Source organism: Alosa alosa, chromosome 12 (assembly GCF_017589495.1).
Source record: "Alosa alosa isolate M-15738 ecotype Scorff River chromosome 12, AALO_Geno_1.1, whole genome shotgun sequence".
Lineage (NCBI taxonomy): Eukaryota > Metazoa > Chordata > Actinopteri > Clupeiformes > Clupeidae > Alosa > Alosa alosa.
The window spans coordinates 18,225,936-18,246,916 of NC_063200.1; the positions used below are offsets into that span (position 1 = coordinate 18,225,936).

At 42.4% G+C, this 20,981-nt stretch overlaps 1 protein-coding gene across 1 annotated transcript; it reads left to right on the top strand.

Moving 5' to 3' along the window:
* The first annotated feature begins 5,583 nt into the window (after positions 1–5,583).
* Positions 5,584–20,672, top strand: LOC125305104 (kinesin-like protein KIF2A). The gene is made up of 21 exons (XM_048259714.1): positions 5,584–5,779; positions 7,986–8,080; positions 8,803–8,925; positions 9,565–9,625; positions 10,001–10,117; positions 11,130–11,230; positions 11,625–11,720; positions 12,181–12,235; positions 12,509–12,671; positions 13,033–13,123; positions 13,312–13,375; positions 13,477–13,568; positions 14,070–14,212; positions 14,548–14,752; positions 15,155–15,265; positions 15,524–15,591; positions 16,050–16,163; positions 16,416–16,563; positions 16,975–17,076; positions 18,883–19,018; positions 19,452–20,672. The coding sequence occupies exons 1-21, from the start codon at positions 5,719–5,721 to the stop codon at positions 19,535–19,537; spliced, it is 2,232 nt and encodes a 743-aa protein (XP_048115671.1). The 5' UTR covers positions 5,584–5,718; the 3' UTR covers positions 19,538–20,672.
* Positions 20,673–20,981: the final 309 nt, after the last annotated feature.

Below are 20,981 nucleotides of genomic sequence, written 5' to 3' on the forward strand. Positions count from 1 at the left end.
CAGAGTCGTAAATATACACGGCTCGGCTTTTCCCAAACATGACATGACCTCTAGTGGCCGACTTCTGAATTGCATCTGTTAAAACATTGGGGTTCTAAGGATTTGACCATCACATTATATATAATCAATTATGCATATTTAATTGATGAATGCTTTGAAGGTTGCAAAAAAAGTAGGAAAATGGTAGGCCTACTGGTTCTTATGACCTATATGCTATTGAACTAATCCATTGTCTGAATGTATAGTAGCTGTAGGCTATTATCAATGCAATATTCCACATGTTACTCAAACAAAAGAAATGGCTGTTTGTTTCCAGCATATATTATACCGCATTTCCTTGTGGTTCACCCATCTCATCTCCCCCTATATAGTAGGTCTCTGGGAGCTAATTTACTGGCTGTCAGCTCCTGTGCATCACTGCAGACCAATCAAATAGAACATGAAAGCCCATTGTTGACATGCCATTTATGAAATATATACTTTGCCCACCAAGCTTTGACGAGTAATGCGTCTTTTGGTGCATCTTGGTGCAGGAAATAGCTTGGCCATATAGTCACAGGAGAATATTAATTGTGACCCATGCTGTGGGCATGTGTGACAAGGTTTGAATTGTATGGATAATGATTTTATCATCAAAGCATGAAGGGGGATGGCCAACACCAATGACAGTCAGCAGGTGGCAGAGGAGAAGGCTCGGGTAGGCAGCCTGGGGAGGCAACAGGGCACGTCTGAAAATCAGCCAATGCATTCATTATAATTGTATTATAAGTAAATAGGAACATCTGCCAAATGAAGGGGTCCATCTTAAAATAGAATTTCTTGCTTATGGAAGTCTCTTTGTCTCATTCAGAATAGGTACTAAAGATGGACACTATAAGATAAACTTTGCAGGAGGATAAGGATAATGTGTCCTGGGTGAGTTACGTGACCATTCTGCAAAATGTAATAATCATAACCATGGTTTAATTAATACTTTAACATCCTTTGATATCCTTTGATCTTATCCTATCCTATATTTTTCTGTTTATTGTAATCCCCAATCTATGGTGACAGCTTGAGAAAAAAGGTTCAGTCTTTATGCATCATGTAAAAAGTAATGCTGTCACTATTTTTATATACGTTCCACTGCAGAAATTGCAGTCATCGTATTGCAGCTGAACTGCAATACTGTTAATGGCATACTCACTGTCAAAGGGAGCAAAATAGGATGGATGTGAAGTGAAAAAGTAAAAAAAATTCAAACCAAGAATAAAATAAATAATTAATCATTCATATTGAATACTGTAGATATCTGACTCATCTGACTGGTACATCTCCACTGAATCACACCAGTCATGTCTCAGACAATGAAAAGCTTTTGTACTTGCAGTGGTCTGAAATACATTTCAATGCTAATTTAAATGTAATACGGCAATTCTATTTGTCTTAATGTCTTGTATTTGTACAGGGTTCATTGCACATCCCATTACAGCTAGCCTCACATGCAAAGTCTATGCAGTGTTTACCTTACAACAGCATTGACTGAATACATCCTATCCTGAGAAAAGACATGGATGTCAAAATATTGGTATTGGTGCCAATTAATTATCAAGGGAAAAGAGAGGAAAACTTACTTCAAATAATGTGGTCTTAACCAAAGAGACAAGGGCGAACTTTTCCAATTAAAGTGTATCTTGCAGCTCCAGTGCACAGTAGTAAGGGCCCCAAACCCTGCCAGAAATCATTATCCTCAGACCAACCAAACCCCCACCCTAACCTCTCTACTTCCACACACACACACACACACACACACACACACACACACACACACACATGTACACTCAATCACACACACCAAAACACACGTATGTTTACTCACACACACAAAAACACACACGTACACTCACTCACACACACAATCATACACACACACAACCACGTATGCTCACTCACACACACACAAAACAAATACACGTATGCTCACTCACACACATATACTGTACACACACGTACACTCACTCACACACACACACACACACACACATACACTACCCCCCCACACTGGACTGCTGTCCCATTGCGATTCTCCTGAATAAATACCACACTGAAGCACAGGGCAAGATCGCTTACAGTCCCAGTGCCCTGTGTCCAGCCAGGGGCTGCCGTTTACCCCGCACTCCACATACACAACCCACACAGGAGGACATGCTGTTGCGTGAGGTTAAGAGTCAGCTGTAGAAGAAACAGCAGTGCTACACCGTTCATCTTGTATTCTACAGCAGCTTGTACAATTCAGTGCTGACAGAGAGATATTATGAAATAGCTTTTTTACTAGGTGTCAGTCATGGAATACACAAAATGATGACAGTCAGCTGATTTCTTTGTTGTTGTTTTAAAAAAGAAAAGAATAACACATGAAGAATTTGACAAAATGATTATTTTTAGGTAGGCTGACCCATCACTGCATTTCCAGTACAGGTCCACTGGGACTTTAATTTGACTTTAACTTTGTTTTAATTTGGGAATGGGACTTTATCATGAGTAATACTTTTTTTTATTAACATAACATAACATGACGATATGAGGAAGATTACATCTCAGAATGCATCGTCTAAGAGCTCAACATCAGTAGCCTATAGTGCTTGGGAATTGACCATAGATCAACATCTAAGGCACATCTGTCAACTTCAAAGGATGTCTATGAGATGGAGTGAGCCATCTGAATTGTTCACATTAGTTGTGTGGTTATCAGTCAGTGGAAAACAAAACAATGATGATGACATGAAATATCAGAAATTGCCTGACAGAGTGTGAGCTTATCTGCAAAAGCATGGTAGTTGTCAATGCTTGTTGTGTTATGACAAAATGGGGACAACTCTCGTTTATTTGAAACTAACAGATGGTGTTGTTCTGAGGCTAATTGAGCTGTGTATAAGTTTCTGCTATACATTTGTTAAGGTCAAGTTGTTCTCAATCATCTTCCTCTTTCACTCTTTCTCTACTGAAGCATCACCATGGCAACAAGCTATTTCTGCTAAAGGTCTGACATTAAGGTGAAGGTTTGCTCCCAAAAGGTGCATACGAAGAAGTGACAATGTTCACACAAACTGCGGGCTATAAAAAGATTGCTGATTGGTTCATGAATCACAGAGATGTTATTTTCAAAACATATTTTCATTTGATGTAAATAGGCTAATGTTTTAATAGGCCTGATTGAAAAAAACCCCCAAATATCCACATTTTCCCTGAAAAAGCACTTATTTTAAAGCATTTCTTTTAACTAATCACAAGATCTACATACTTGGAAGGCTTTTAAATAGACATAGCTCCAAACATAGTTTTTATGTCTGGTGAACAGCTGACTCTACTGAGATAAAATAACAAAACTAAGCTGTACTCACTAGAGTGCAGGTCAATCTTGTCCCACCACACCCCACATTCTGATGCCCCAAAACTGCAAACGTCCTGCAAACGTCTGAGGGGCTGTTGTTGCCAGGGAAACCGATAGTGAGACAGTGATGACTGACCATTCTGGAAGGAGTGAAAAACATGCTCTGAGCAGGTAGAGAGAAAGAGAGAAGAGAGAGAGAGAGAGAGAGAGGACATCCACAGGTCATCTGCAGAGACTGACTGCCTTTGAAAAGACCGCTGGCACCTTGATGTAAGGATGAGATCATGCTGAGCATGCAGTCTGATATATCGGACAGCTGAAAATGGAGGCTTGATTTGGGCTAGAATCCTGACTCCACAGAACCTAAACGTTCTTTAAGCATCAGCAATGACACAAACGTTACAATAACCCACAACACAGCATGACCTAGAGTTGCTAATAGTGCCCTTTTCATCACGCTAATGTGTAGCCTACTGTAATGAAACAGAGCAGAACAGAACAGAACAGAATAGAACAGAACATTGCTCCAAACATAAGAATGTTCCACATGAAACTTCCAGTCAGATTGCTTCGTAGCCCATGCTCAGTGAAACAGCTCCATCTGCTTTCTGTAGGTTCTTGCTCACATACATGTTACATGGCATCACTCCCCATACACTCCCCATCGCATACATGGGGAGTTCTGCACTCAGAGGCCAGAACTCCCCCATTTACTTAAGTGTGCTGCTGATTCTTTGCTGCCACCAAGTGTAGCCTCAGTTTCACCCAGCAGGTCAAGGAAAAACTGTACCATCTTGCCTACATTTGAGACTGAGTGAGACTGAGAGGATCATATTAACGGGGGTCATTTTACATACATTTCTATTATTTTTTTTCTATGAATTATTTAAGAAAAATGGTGCAAGTAAGAGTGAGGCTGGTAAAGAATATCCCCATGGCTGGCTGTGATTCGGCCATAGGAAAAAGGTCTACTGAAACACATGCAAAGGAGACAACAGCTTTCGCAAACAAGTATTAGCAAGGTTGTATATAAAAAAAAAAAAACACCTTAACTTCAGCACAGCCTGTAACTCAGAAGGGGGGTCCATCTTTTTGGGGTCAGCTGGGCAGGGCTGGATCGGTAAAAAAAAAAAAAAGAAAAAACACCACACAAATCACAGTACTGGGCTGACAGACATCGCATTCAGACAAGTGTCAGTAGGCCTATAGACAATTAATGGAATTATCCGGAGTAAAATGCACTTTAGAACGTTTAAAAAAAAAAAAAAAAAAAACATAGTCCAGTATTTCTTTTGAAATTGAAATCAAGTTGTATGCAACAGCAAACCCTAGCTTACTAACAGGTTGGAATTTTGAAATGTCACGTGACGTGATGTCGTGCAACGACGTGATGCAATCGACTCCTACGGACTTTCCCCTAAAGATGCCAGCTGCAGCAGCAACATTTCCGGAAAGGTACTGGCTTGATGAAATTCATTCTGGACTCTCTATCCGACCACATAAAGACCTCGGGATACTTCGGTTTGGCTTTAGGGACCCTCTACTCACTACCACGTAAGTGTAATGTTGGTTGGAACTGTAGAAGAGGTATAAAAATAGCGTTTTGTAGCGGCGAAATAACATGCCCTGGTCACTTCCAGGCTAACGAGTTTTGAATAAAAACGGTAAAATTGAACTTTCTCAAAACACATCCGAATGACATGATTTTGATGTCAACTCAACGTATGTACTCCCAATCATCCGTAAATTTATCTAAAGTGCATTTTACTCCGGATAATTCCTTTAAGAGGCTTTCCCCCTTGGTTTTTCCAATTTATTTCAACAGCTTGAAAAGCTAGACCAAAAAATATATAAAAGCTTTCAAGGTTGCAGTGAAAGTGTCAAGGATGAGATTGTATTATAACAGTCCCAAATGATTTACTAGTTAGTTTGCATAATGTCTCAAATTCTCAATAATGTAGATTTGACAGCCTGTTTTTGATTAGACAGCAGCCTATTAGCCTAAATGACCATTATGCTGGGCATGTCACGTCAAATGACATTAGCCAAACAGTGATGTTATGTGTTTATCCAAAGAAGTTCTCACTACATGTGGAAATGAATACATCAATGAGGTGGACACAATGTGGCCTTCTTGTAATTCAGTGTTAGGTCATCACTGCTGCTCTGCTCCGGGCACTGACGCGAGTGGGGAGAGTCTTCTGCGCAGGCGCTGTCATCATCTTTCACCCTCAATTCCTCCTGACCTCCTCCCGGTTTCTGCAGCGCTGGAACAACTTTAGTGCCTCTATTTAAAACATATCACGGTACATATCGGTGCAGATATATAGATATATCACACATGAGGGATGGCATCTTTTTTTGGAAAGATTCTCGTCGGTATTTACGTGGAAATCAAACGGAGCGATGGTAAGTCACACCCAGTCAGATTTATCCGGTTGAAGAAGATGCCTGATTTGGAGGATGTTGCCGCGTTAGCCAGTTTTACATCAGCTTTGTTGCTGAGTAACGCAAGCAGCTAAACCGCTAATCCTCTACAGCTGGCCTGCTGTGTAGAGAGTTTGACATAACATATTCTATTTTATCCCTACGTGTAATATAGCTGTCAAAGAAATGCAACACAATAGACAGGCTAGCTAGCTGCTGTCAGTGCATTGTCAACCTCACATACACATTAGGCATGATGTAGATGCACACGTAGCTAGCTAGCCCTTTATATTTGCCAAGTGCCAACAAATAATGTTAAAAGAGCTAGCGTTAGCTTACCAGATAACATATACTGCAGTCAGTGCGTCCAGTCTGAGCAGGGAAGGAAAGCATATAAAACGATAAGGGTTTTGCGTAAGATGGTGACAGTATTTAACTTAATGCCTGGCTGATTAACGTTAATTAACGTTAACCGACAAGCGGACATATAGCTGTTCTTTCCGGAGGCATGAACTTGTTAGACGGGAATCTTCAGAGTTCGTCCTGCAACACCCTTGTCTTGGTAATCTTAATGTCACAGGGATATCTCATGTCTGGTAATCTGTCAAAGACAGCCGAACACACGCCCTTAACGACATGGGCGAAAAATAATTGAATATAGATTTGAAAAATCAAGCCTACTACTAACTACACTGTGTCGGATTGTGCTGTTGAACTTTCACTCTCGTCTGGAATTGAAGTGAATGACATTTCGCGCTTGCGGAGATATTCATTCGTGGACACACCATGCGTCTCTGATAGGGTGGTGCTGTTACTAGCCTCACCATCTTCCAAAAACCCCCTTGACAACAGTTAGGTCGTAGCAAGTAGGCCTACAGCCTCAAGCTGATAGACCATCTCAAACATGTCCTCTGATCAGTTTTTCGGCATCTGAATGAAAGAATAGCCCATGTTTGCCAACAAGACATGGCTCATTGTATACTGTTTATACGAGCTAATTAATTGCTTAATTGGAGTTAATGCTGATATTAAGCTTTAATCGATTAAGTGTCTACCACCTACCTGCTCATATTGCATTGAAAGAAATGTAATTGTCGATGACTACGGCGTGATAGGGTGGTGTAGTAGTATTGGTCCAGTTTCTGAGAGCCGTGGAGCACACCCCTTGCCAGCTGGACTACTGCAACTGAGTAGGAATCACAGGCGAATACCATTTAAGCACGCACCAGTGACGCACCCTGCTCTTAAAGGACAATGGTGATAAGGCTCGTTTTCAGAACTGCTTTGAAGATTCATCCCCAAATCATGCTGTACGTTTTATTGATCAAGGGATTGTGTAGAGAGAATGCCATACAATTGCGAGTGAGAAGTTACAGTAAGTGACACTATTTTACCCAGAGCCAAACCTAGATCTACACATTTCTTGTTACAATACTAAAGGCCCACACACATTACATACAGTATTGATTGGAGTGGAGCAGTTTGAATGTTCTGTATGCCTTGTCATAATCACATAGTTTAATAAATTGCATATTCCTTGATCATCTAGCACAAACATCATGGACAAACCTGTCTCTGAACTTCTGGCTTCTGCCTGTTCTACAAATTGTTCTACAAATTGTAATATTATCGCCACCTTCTAAACAGTGTTATCTTTGTGAGATGCTATCATGTTGTTCCCTCTCGGTTCACTGTTACAATAAGGAAAGTAGTCTAATTAGGTCGCTCTTACCTGCAGTATGACCCTTCCTTATTAGTTTCCTTCACAGATATCTTTCCCGGTTCATTTTTTTAAATCATAATTGTTTGAAGTGTTATTTGGCTATTACATCAGTTTGAATACTTGGGTACCTCTTGGTCTGTCAGGTGTTGCCTATAGCTATTATACCATGAAGGAAGGAAAGGAGGTACAGTAGCACTATGAGATATTATCCGGATATTATGAGGTCACATTCTCTTACCACTGTACTCTACCCTTTGACAGGTTCAAATGATGTTTAAGTATGTTCTCAATCCCATACCTTTTCTTAGTGTTAAACTCATTGAGACCATGTTGCATGGTGATACTGCACTTTAAACAATACATTCGATTGATTGATTGTGTCACCAAAAGAGGCAGTTTAATTCTTTTATGTTATTTTTGTAAAAAGATGAAAAAGTGGTGGTATTGTGGTGGTCTTTGTTGCAGGACGAATACACCAAGCCATGGTGACATCTCTGAATGAAGACAACGAAAGTGTCACCGTAGAATGGATTGAAAATGGAGACACAAAAGGAAAAGAGGTAGCCAATCCTAAGTAAATGTCATACTCACACATTCTACAGTACATCATGGATGGTCCTTGGGTTCTTATGCAGTGCCATCCGGGATGGATTAAAGGAACGAATTGTGGGGTGTGTGTGTGTGTGTGTGTGTGTGTGTGTGTGTGTGTGTGTGTGTGTGTGTGTGGGGTGTAATTTGAGTCATTTGAATGACTAAGACGCATGAGCAGAAGTGGTGTAATATGTCTGGTGTATGACTGGATGCTGAGGCCATAAAGTACCAGAGACTCTTCTCAGGGTTTCTGTGGGATTACTGGGAAAGCCATTAGGGCTAGAGGAGATCGTTATGTAGTGACTGCTGTAAAAATCAGAGAGAGTGGTGCTGGAAAGAGTGCATCTTTACTTCCTAAGTGGGTCAGCATTAGGTAGCATTGCCCTAACCATTGAACGAACAAATATGGAGTCTGCATAGTTATGCCAAGGAAATGCAGCAATGACCTGAGCATGTGTAACAGGCACTATGGTAGTACCTAATAAAGTGAAAAGAGATTGATGTCTGTTTTGAAATTAGAGACTTTAAATGGCCTTGCGGCTGTTGATTATTCTCTGTATACAGTACACTGTATTTTTTATTCTCTGCTTACTGTCACTCAGTATGCATGGACTTCAATGATAGTGTGGGAATGTGCTACCTAATGTTGTGAATTAGCTAATCATTTTTGTTCACATGTGTTCTTTGACAGATTGACCTGGAAAGCATATTTGCACTAAACGCAGATCTTGCCCCTGATGAGGAAATTGTGCAGAGTCCCGAGACTCCACCCCCTCCTGTGACCAGTGGCGTGAAGGTCAACAAGATCCCTAAGGTCTGGAGCAGTTTAAGCTCACACTTTCTGCCAGCTTGTTTGGGCCTGTAGTTGTTTAGGTCTGTGCGTCATATTTTTGTGGGGGGGAACACACATCCAGCTGGTGTAGCATACAGCAACGGAATGTTTAAGTGAACAGAAACTGTGTTTGAATCAAATGAAAGAAATATTTTGAAAACTAGGTAGAGTTTGATAAAATATGAATGTTCATTTTGACATTGTTCAGCTGAATGGAGAGGCCAAAAAACAGGAAGCATTTGCACAATCATGAACATGTACAAATCAGATTACCCTTCCTCAGCACTATACAAAATACAGCATCTGATCCCTTCTTACTGACAAAAAAAGGTCCTGGTGTGTGTACTACCACAATATATGAACTGATAGTGTATTGTACGGTGGCCCTGAAGTGCCATGCATAATTTACATTTCAGAAAACAAAATTACAAAACTACAGACAAATTCGGTACATTTCAGGGCCACCGTAGTATTGATAGTGTACTGATATGGAATATTGATAGTGTAACAGTAGATATATAATGGTGTAACAGACTTACTGGTCTGGCGATGGTGAAGCTGCAGTCAAGACCCCGAGCTTCCAGTAGGGAGTGTGACAAAGAGCAAATGTGTGTTTTGCAGGCCCGACGAACAATAGCGCCACAGAAGAACGACACTCCGTCCCGGGACAACAGAGTCACAGGCAAGCTGCTCAAGCTCTCATCGCTACATGGAGTTTGTATTTCTTTTGTTTGTAGTCTTTTGATGTGGTGTGTCCTAGTCCTACTCCTGGATCCCACATCAGGCCACGTCTCCCTTTAGAATTGTTTATATGATTTATGGGGTTCAACAGATGTTACAGAAGCCCTGGCTGGCACACAAGTGTTTACCGAGGCATACATCCAGTACTTTAGTCTTATAATAATCTGATGATAATAATGTGTACATGTTTCTGTGTTCCGCTCTGTCTGTGTGTGTGTGCGTGCTGCGTCTGTGTGTGGGTGTCTGTGTGCGTCTGTGTGTTTCTGTGTGTGTGCGTGCGTGCATGCGTGTGTGTCTGTGCCTGCATCTTGTGCAGTGGGGACCACGCGAGCCCGGCCCAGTCAGGCCCAGCAGTCCCAGCAGGCGGAGCCGCCCCCCCCAGCCCCTGCACCCCAGCTCACCCAGCAACAGACCCTGCAGCAGCAGCAGAACGGTACTCACATGATCCCACTAGCAGCTGACGAGCCCTGTGCTTAAGTGTGAATGCAGAGCTCCTAAGTGTGTTTGTACAATTATTCTGTAAGTAGCTTTGGACAAAAGCGTCTGCAAAATACTATAACCATAACCGTATGTGTGTACCGTAGTGTACTTACGTGTGATACTCAACCTACTTAAGTCCGGATAGTACAATACTCTGATCTGAGTAGTCTGAGTAGTACCGTAGTAGTGAACAGTATTACTCAGGTGTGAATAGTACAGCATTTAAGTGTGAACAGAACGGTACTTTACATTTACAGTACGTAAGGGATAATGTATAGAATGGCGGTCATTATTGGGAAAATAAATCCCGACAGGGCGAACCGGACCTCGACGCGCCAGCGGAAGGGTCTTGCTTCGCCCTGAAGCGTTCTACCTGCATTGTGAAGAGCCGTATAATAAATTTACAGTATTTGTTTAGCAGACACTTTTATCCAAAGCAACTTGAGAATGAGGAGTAACATTCTAGCTACAATGCAGAGGCGACCTTAAGTACCAGTTAATACTACATCAATAACTACTATAGTAACAGAGCATGAGCGTGCAAGAGTGCAGAAGTGTTAAGTACTCGTCAAAGTGAAGAAGGTGGTAAAAGTAGCTGGAGGTAGAAGAGGAAAGACTAGGAGGTGCGTAGGAAGTGCATGTTCGGTGTGTTGGGTTCTTAGAAGCGTTAGGAGAGGAGGTACTCTCTGAAGAGTTGGGTCTTCAAGAACGTCTTAAAGATAGAGAGGGACGAACCTGCTCTGGTAGCACTTGATAGGTTGTTCTTCAATTGGGGCACTAACTACAAATGAAATTAATCAGGACTGCCGTGTGTGTAGTGAAGTGAAGTGATAACAGTAATGTCGGTGGTCAGTACTGCTCCATCTGTCATCTCTCTGAGACCTGTGTGTGTAGTTAAGTGATGAAACTAATGTCGGTGGTCAGTACTGCTCCATCTGTTGTGTCTCTGAGACCTGTGTGTTTAGCCCGTAGGAAGTCCAGCTGTGTGAAGGAGGTGGAGAGGCTGCAGGAGAAGAGGGAGAAGAGACGACTTCAACAGCAGGAGCTCAGAGAGAAGCGGGCTCAGGTACCTACAGTACCTACCATCCCAAGCACGCACACACACACACACACACACACACACACACACACACACACACACACACACACACACACACACACACAGAGAGAGACACTGTGGTAATATCACCCATTTTGACAATCGGTTGACCTGCCCACTGTTGTAACCCACCATTACAAGTCTGTTGCTTTGGATAAAAGCAACAGCTAAATACCAACTTTGACTTAATAACTTAATCTCATCTTTCCACTGTCTCTCAGCTATATGTCTTGCATACAGTCTAGGCCTTCCACAGTGTGACCCTTGCCCCTTCACCTTCCCAGCATCATCTCCAAGCTCTCTCTGTCCTATCTGCTCTCAGTGGGAGTTTGGGACTCATGTAATCTCTGCTCTTTTGCAGGAGGTCGACGCCACAACCCCAAATTATGAGATCATGTGTATGATCCGAGACTTTAGGGCTAGCCTGGACTACCGGCCACTAACCACTGCTGATATGGTGAGTGACTGACTTAGTTGGCTGGCTGTAGTCGTCTGCTCTAGGGAACTAAATAATTTAGTCTTCAAGGATACCTAATAGATGCCCACTAGATCCATTCATTTGCCGATGTTTGCTGGAAGTGCACACAAGTGTTTACAGGGAGGTTATGGCATTCTTTTGGTTTCCTTGTCAAGTATTAATTATCAGAAATTAGTGATTGGAGCTTCAGTATGTAATTTCAGTTTCAGAGTTTGTTTGACCTTTTGGAAATATTGAAACAGATGACTTAGAGAGAAATGTCATGTTATGTTTGTCATTAGCTGAACCAGCCCTTCTGTTTGGGAGAATGAAAATGAACAAGAATTTGCAGAAATGAAGTATACGTTATTAAATTTAATGCAGTATTTGGAGAATGGCCATGGTGGGATTGGGATGTGGCTCTGTGCTTTAATCTCTGATGTTGTTTGGATTGTTTCAGATAGAGGAGCACAGGATATGCGTGTGTGTCAGAAAAAGACCTCTCAACAAGAAAGGTACAAATGTCTCATTCAAACTCATTTAAGCCAGCCAAGTCACATACTGTATTTAGATGAAAGCTTTTTTTTACTGTATGTAAGTCATTTGATATTGCATTGCAAGCTTGAAAAAGTAAAAATGCTTAGATTTTTATATGGATAGATGGCAGGAGCACTTTTTATGCTCAAATTTGACAGATTTTTTGGCTTTTTGCCATAAATATATTTTTTTGCTGCTGTTTGACTGGTATGATTCTAAAGCAGTCTAAGTATTGTGCATTGTGTTTACAGAGCTTACAGTAAAGGACCTGGATGTCATCACCATCCCCAGTAAAGACGTGGTCATGGTTCATGAGCCGAAACAGAAGGTGGACCTGACCAGATATCTGGAGAACCAGACATTTCGCTTTGACTACGCTTTCGACGACTCCACCACTAATGAAATGGTTTACAGGTGAAGCCTAGTCATGTCTTTTATTTCAAAATAAATTTCAAATAACAAATTTCGAGAGGCTACGTTTTTTATTTTGAATGTTGTCACAGGTAGAACTTCATTATGTTTTTATTTATAACTGATTATTATTTTTTAATCAGTTAATTTTCATGAGGTCATTAATGGCTTTTACTATAATAACATGATAATATTTTAATATGCTAGTATTCATAGACCTCTGAAGTTCACTTCCCAAAGCTGCCATCTGGATCTCCTTATAAGGGCAAAGATGGCAGCTTTGGGTCCTTTTTTTACTCAAACTTCAGAGGTCTATCCATTAAGTTAGCTGACGTGCATTTCTTTGGTGTGTGTGTGTCTGCAGGTTCACAGCGAGACCGCTGGTAGAGACCATCTTTGAGAGGGGCATGGCCACATGCTTTGCCTATGGCCAAACTGGCAGTGGAAAAACTCATGTAAGTCGTAGTGTTTTCCATGTCTAAGAAGTGGGTAACTAAACTGCCTGTCCTCTGAAACAAGAAGGAAAAGTGCTTATCCTTTCATAAAATTATTCTCAAATTTCTACAATGTTTCATGTTCTGGTCTGTGCTGTTATCCATGCTGCCCTGAGTCATTAATCTAAAATGCTGTTTCCTCGTGCTAGACCATGGGTGGGGATTTTTCAGGCAAGAACCAGGACTGCTCCAAAGGGGTCTACGCCTTGGCTGGTAGGTTTCATTCGAAAACTACATCTATAGTTTCATGATAGTGACTGATCTTTGAGGAGACAGTCTGCCTCATGCTAGTCATTGATCATTCTCTCCTGTAGCTAGGGATGTGTTTCTCATGCTCAAGAAGCCAAACTATAAGAAGTTAGAGCTGCAGGTGTTTGCCACCTTCTTTGAGATCTACAGTGGGAAGGTAAGACGTAAAAAGACGTAATGGATTTGGATTTGATAGATGTTTTGCTCTCCTCTCTTGCATCAGGATAACTCTGTATTCTGTACTCTCTCTCTCTCTCTATCTCTCTCCCCTTCCATGTGCGTGTGTGTGTGTGTGTGTGTGTGTGTGTGTGTGTGTGTGTGTGTGTGTGTGTGTGGTTGTGTGTATGTGTGTGGGTGGGTGTATGTGTGTGTGTGTGTGTGTGAATGTCTGTCTGTGTGTGTGTGTGTGTGTGTATTCCTGTCTGCATAATATCTGTGTGTGTGTATTGTTCATGTGCATCCATGTTTGTGTGTGTGTCTGTGTGTCCATGTGTGTGTGTCTGCGTGTGTGTCCATGTCCGTGTGTGTGTGTGTGTGTGTGTGTGTGTGTGTGTGTGTGTGTGTGTGTTTGTCTGCGTGTGTGTCCGTGTCCATGTGTGTGTGTGTGTGTGTCTGTGTGTGTGTCCATGTCAATGTGTGTGTGTGTGTGTGTGTGCAGGTGTTTGACCTGCTGAACAGGAAGGCTAAGCTGCGTGTGCTGGAGGATGGTAAGCAGCAGGTGCAGGTGGTGGGGCTGCAGGAGCGTGATGTGCGCTGCACCGAGGACGTCCTCAAACTCATCGAGGTCGGCAACAGCTGCAGGTACCATACTCACGCTACACACACACTCTCTCTCTCTCTTACTCACATACACACACACACACATGCACTCTCTTTCTCTCACTCACACACACACATGCTCTCTCTTTCTCTCACTCACACACACACATGCTCTCTCTTTCTCTCACACACACATGCTCTCTCTTTCTCTCACATACACATGCACTCTCTTTCTCTCACTCACACACACACATGCACTCTCTTTTTCTCACTCACACACACACACACATGCACTCTCTTTTTCTCACTCACTCACACACACACATGCACTCTCTTTCTCTCTCTCACTCACACACACATGCGCTCTGGCAACGCAGGACATCTGGGCAGACATCCGCCAATGCCCACTCCTCGCGGAGCCACGCCGTGTTCCAGATCATTCTGCGCCGCCGGGGGAAGATGCACGGCAAGTTCTCGCTGATCGACCTGGCGGGAAACGAGCGCGGAGCTGACACGTCCAGCGCCGACCGGCAGACCCGCCTGGAGGGGGCCGAGATCAACAAGAGCCTTCTGGCTCTCAAGGTGTGTGTGTGTGCGTGTGTGTGTGCGTGTGCGTGCTTGCGTGCTTGTGTTTGTGTGTTTGTTTGTGTGTGTGTGTGTGTGTGTGTGTGTGTGTGTGCGTGCTTGTGTACGCACTTGTGTTTGTTTGTGTGTGTGTGTGTGTGTTGTCCATACATGTGTCTGTGTGTGCCTGCGCACATGCGTGTGTATCTTATCTGTGTGTGTCTGAGTGTGTCTGTGCCTATGTGTTTATGTTTTTTTTCCAAGTGAGATATTGTGTATTTGGATTTTGACCTTTTATGGTTACACTCGACCTTTGACCCTTGTAAAGGTTAACTTGTGTGTGTGTGTGTGTGTGTGTGTGTGTGTGTGCGTGTGTGTGTGTACATGCCTCACCTGTCTCCTGGTTGATGCCTCCCTCAGGAGTGTATTCGAGCTCTGGGACGTAACAAGCCTCACACGCCGTTCCGAGCCAGCAAACTCACACAGGTCCTCCGGGACTCCTTCATCGGAGAGAATTCCCGTACGTGCATGGTGAGTGAGATACCCCCCTGGAGACCCACACACCCACACACGTATATATATATATATAGATAGATAGATAGATAGATAGATAGATAGATACACACACACACACACACACACACACTCACAAATAGACCTCAAGAAGTAACCTTATTTAGACGCTCTCCCTCCCGAGAGATTGCAAATACAGAAACAAACACACACAAGCACAAGAAAAATGTATTATTCATATTTTCAGAGGTTAACTGTCACGTCTGATTTGAACAGATTGCAACGATTTCTCCAGGCATGGCCTCCTGTGAGAACACACTAAACACACTCCGATACGCCAACAGGTAAGCACTGCGCACACCAGGGACCACATGTGTACTGTATTCATGTGCACACTCCTGGGCAATGGGTCCTGATTGTGGAAGCCTGGTTCAGGGTGTAGTAAGATTATGTTCTACAAAATAAAACAGGTGTTTTACCTGAGACTGAAGAGTATTTGACTGAATGGGCTATTCTTGGAGCCTCCCCCTTTTTTGTGCAGAATTTTACTCAGTTGTGGTGTTGGCTGTGATAAAGGCTGGGACTGTCTCATGGCCATGAGTTCAATGGACTGTGTGTGTGTGTCTGTGTGTGTGTGTGTCTGTGTGTCTGTGTGTCTGTGTGTGTCTGTGTGTGTCTGTGTGTGCCTGTGTGTGCCTGTGTGTGTCTGTGTGTGTGTGTGTGTCTGTGTGTGTGTGTGTGTGTGTGTGTGTGTGTGTGTGTGTGTGTGTGTGTGTGTGTGTGTCTGACCGGTTCTTCTCAGGGTGAAAGAGTTTGGCATCAGCCCCTCTGACATCCCCTTCAGCCAGACAGGTGGGAACCGTGCAGAGGTCTCCCCCACTTACGAGGAGGAGGACTTCGATCCCTCTCCCAACAGGTCGCACCTTCACCAATACACCTTTCTAATAACACACATATTCACTGATACAGAACCTGTGTAGAACTATCTGTGCCTTTTCGCCAAAGTCCACTTTGCTATAGTTTCATTATTATAGTTTCACTGTATTATAATTACAATAATATTATAATAATTACAACCTAAAGCTGACCTGAGCTCTTTTATCAATGCTTATTTCTGTATGTGTGTGTGTGTGTTTGCATGTGTGTGTGTGTGTGTGCGGGCGTGCAGGGTGACGGAGATGTGTGGCGACCCAGGCGTGGTCATGGATGGATGTGGGGGGGGTCCGTCTCTGAGCCAGCTGGAGGTTCTGGAGGCCCAGTGGGCCATGGGCAGCTCTCCACAGAGGGACGACCTCAAGCTGCTGTGTGAACAAAACGTGAGTGCAGACCCCACAACATGCATACAATAACACACACACACACACACACATACAAACAACTGTACACAAATGATTAACACACACATAAACACATGCTCACACACACAGACACACAGTATAGCAAGCTATTCATATGTGGTATTATTGTATTGTGTATTATTATCGTTGTCTCTGTACTTGTACTCTGCACAATGACATTAAAGTTTAATCTAATCTAATCTAATCTAATCTAATCTAATCATCTTCCATACCTAATTGGTATCCTTTTATTTGTTGTTTATTTGTTGAAATATTCATTTAACTTTTATTTTACTATTATCATTATGTCTGCCAGTTTACTGATGAATCTGTCGTTCCGGTCTGTGTGCGTGCGTGCGCTTGTGTGTGTGTGTCCGTGTGCATGTTTAGGAGGAGGAAGTGTCCCCGCAGCTGTTTACCTTCCATGAGGCCGTGTCCCAGCTGGTGGAGATGGAGGAGCAGGTGCTGGAGGACCACAGGGCTGTGTTTCAGGTGAGGCACTTGCACTCACTGAATTATATCACAGGAAACATTACAGAGTAGACACTAGACTCAATAGGTGAGGGGTGCCAAAGATTCACAGGAGAGGCACACAAGAAAAAATATAGGTCGACATCTGTATGCAGTTCTATTGATATCGGTAATTGTGCGTGCGTGTATTAGCTTTAAAATGCCTCGTTTCCTTGTCCCAAGTCAACAGAAGTCAGCATGGAAACACACGAACCATCCTTCTTCTCCACAAATGCCTTAACATTGTTTTCTGGTCCTTTGTAAAAGTTAGTGCTGTCAATAACTCCTAGCCTACAACACTCATTAGCGAAATCAAAATGATATGTAGTAGGGTAGGCTATTAGGAAAAAACTGATAGCCTATATCCCCTCCGTTTTTAAAAATAATTATGTTGAACACTGATATGCTACAAACATGTTAAACAGCTGGGAAAGGCTGTAGCAAATCCCTCGAACAGGTGGTCAATCAGAGATTTCAAACGAACGAGGGAACATGTCACAATGCAACAGCGCTGTTTTCCCTTGATGAAAGTGAAACCATGAGTTTTCCCACATCTCAACTTTGGCCAAAGTTTTCAGAAATAATCGTTTTCAGTGATAAAACCTCATTAAATAATATGAATTTTCCATATGGGGCCTTAGACACAGCGTTTTTTTTTTTTAAACATAAGCCTAATCTAAGCGTGCTCAAATGACGTGATGGCCAGGCGCTGTTGCTCACCTGTCCATCATCGTAAAGCCCGATTTGATTGGTCCACCCGATCTAGGGCGAGCATACTTGCTCCACAATGGAGCAATGCCAGACCGAACTTCCCGACCTCATATGTTGTGGGCGGGACTAAGTTCGGAATGGCACCCAGGCTAGGCAAACCCCATAACATTGGCGAAACATTGCTACTCACTGAGATATATGTGTTCAGTGATGCTGGGAGAAGCAGCTGCTGCTAAACTTGACGTGATCCCTATCTCTGATACCGTAAATCCTCAAATTATGGCCAGGATTCTATTTATAGCCTGGCCTTGGATAAGGGGTCTATTCGGACAAATAAAGGCCGGCCCCCTAATACAAGCTGGGGTAATAATGGCCCACCAGTAGGGCTATCAGTCCACGAGCACTAGATGGATTTCTACCCGATATGATTGACAGTAAGGAGAGTGAAGTTAGAGTGGAAGGAATATGGAGTATGCCAGTGAATGTTGTTTTCAGGAGGAAGGTAGGACATGTAGGTTATAAAAGCACTGTAACATACAGTACATAACCAGTGTTTTTAGGGCAGAGGCTATATACTGTAGCAGGGATTACCTAATGGTAGCACCAGAGGGAAGCTTATTCTACTGAAGAGCAAAAGAAAAAGTATTTTGTGAGTGTAACATTATCCACATTAACCAACCCCAACTACAGTTCTCCAAGTGTGAGTAGTGGCATCTACTCTCCTTTTGTGGCATTACGTTAAACATTTTATTTAAACATAGGGGAATGTTTGCAAACAGTTTTCTGTTTGCCTCAAGTTTTCTGTGAACGTTGTCCGCGAACATGCGAGGGGCTGGACGGAGGGTTGCCCTAGAGATGGAATATTTACACAAAATTGTTCAAATGTATCTGTTTAGAGAAAATATGTTTGCTGCAAATGTTTGCCTCTATTTTCCTCAAGAAATTTGAATGCACCTCTACTTTCTGTGTTCATGAATTGTCGTGCCACTCTTTATGGATGTACAATCAAACATGTTGTGTGTACAGTACATGCATATCCATTTTGAAGTGTAATGTAATATTAAATTTGAATTGTAGGAGTCCATACGCTGGCTGGAGGATGAGAAGGTCCTGTTAGAGATGACTGAGGAAGTGGACTATGATGTTGACTCCTATGGTACACAGCTCGAGCAAATTTTGGATCAGAAGATTGAAATATTAACAGAACTAAGAGGTAACTCTGCACATGTCATGTTCTAATTTTACCGTTTTATCAGTATACTAAGTACCTGGGGCCGGTTTCCCGATAACGTTCACTCTTAGGTAAACCTTACCAAAGTTGTTTACCTTTATAGTCGTGGTTTCCGAACTGTCCCTTAGAAGTCTTCTTACGAAAAACTCCTTACATCCGACATACAAGGCACTGTCCTCCCAGAAGGTGCTGAATTGGTTGACATCGATTGCTCAGAAATCTCCAGACCAACAATGAACGACGTACGAAAGACATTCCTAGCAAAGTACCTTTTGGGAAATGAAATGACAAGGCAGAGCTTATGGTATGGTTATTAACTACGTAGAGTTAGGAAGGCTTCGGGAAACCAGCCACTGGAGCATTGTGGGGACCTCTAAGCTTTCAGAGGACCTCATCTTATTCTCTCCATCCACAGATAAAGTGAAGTCCTTCCGATCAGCACTTCAAGAGGAAGAGCAAGCAAGCAAACAGATTAACCCCAAGAGGCCGCGACCACTTTAAGAACCATCCCAAGACCCCCACAGTGCCGAGAGATGCTTGACTCCTGAGCGCTCCAACACTTCTTCCCCCCACCAAAAACCAGCTTGCCAGCTCGCCTCAAACTGGACAAGAGTTTAACCAGCTCTGATGGTCATTTCCTGTAGGTGTTGTAGGTGATGACCGCTGTACATGGAAGACAAAGGGAAATTGAACTAAAGCACACAGTACTGTAAATGTAAATCACTCATTTGTAAAATAATGAACAAAGGTCATCACCTTTTGCAAGGGAAACTGACTTGTAATCCTCTGCTGACTCGGAGGGTTGATGACCTTTTATTGTATGCGTTTCAGCTAATTATGATTTGTTGGATGAAGATGAGGCCACTTTATGATTAATGCATGCACAAACCTGCCAGTTGTACCGAAGCCTTTTCATGTTGTGTGTGTATATACTCAAACTTTTCATCTCATTCTAACATCATGACATCTGGATGAGATCTCCGGCAGAATCTTCCTTTCACCGTAACCTGTCCAAGAATATCGCTGGAATTCATGGCTGCTCTACTGTATCTCTGACTGCTTAGAGGAACTGTGGTTTCGTGAACTGAGATTTAATTTCTAGACATGGCACATTCTTAGAAACATACAGTTGTTAAATCCATACTGGATCCCACTGAATGTTTCCAGCTTTTTTGTTAGTTTGTTTTTTTAAATATCAATGCCACTAGGAGCGGAAAATTAGGTACCATTCAGAGTTCTGTGAACAGCTGCATGATTAGACAAATAAACACTATTCATATTGATAATTTTTTTTTATTTTTATATATGGAGGAATCTGTTGAAGAGTCTGAATCATGCTGTATAATCGAATGTGCGAGTGTCATTTACGTTCGTACCATTTTGTTACAAGCTGTGTCTAGTGTTTCAGCTCTCCTCTTCATGTTTTGTTTACAAGGCAATCAATGTTTCTATGTGACTGAACTATTCCCTGTCATCATTAATAATGTACAAAGTCCATCCTGTTAAAAAAAAAAAAGTTGTTTACCTGTTTTTAAAAACAGAATACTGATGGACAGTGCATAGCTATGAGGAGAACTACTGCTCTGGAACTGTGCAGTGCTCAATGTGACTTAAATAAAGACCCTGCCCAACTGGATTTTTTTGCCTGTCATAAATTGTTAAAGTGCTGACAAATTCACTAGATGATGGAAAAAAAACTGCAAGTGTGTATCTTACTTAGTTATGCCACATGAGGCGTATACTTCCCTAACCACTCATTTCAAATTCGAAGACCTGTGGGCTTTAAATGAGACTGCATCACCAAGTTGTGTACAAAGTTCTTTAGTTCTTCATTCATTTATAAAGACTATTTGAATCATCTATGGAACCTTTTCTGGACTAGATTCATAGGATTACAGTATATGGTATATGGAAAAGGACTTGGCCAGTAAGCACATCATAGTTG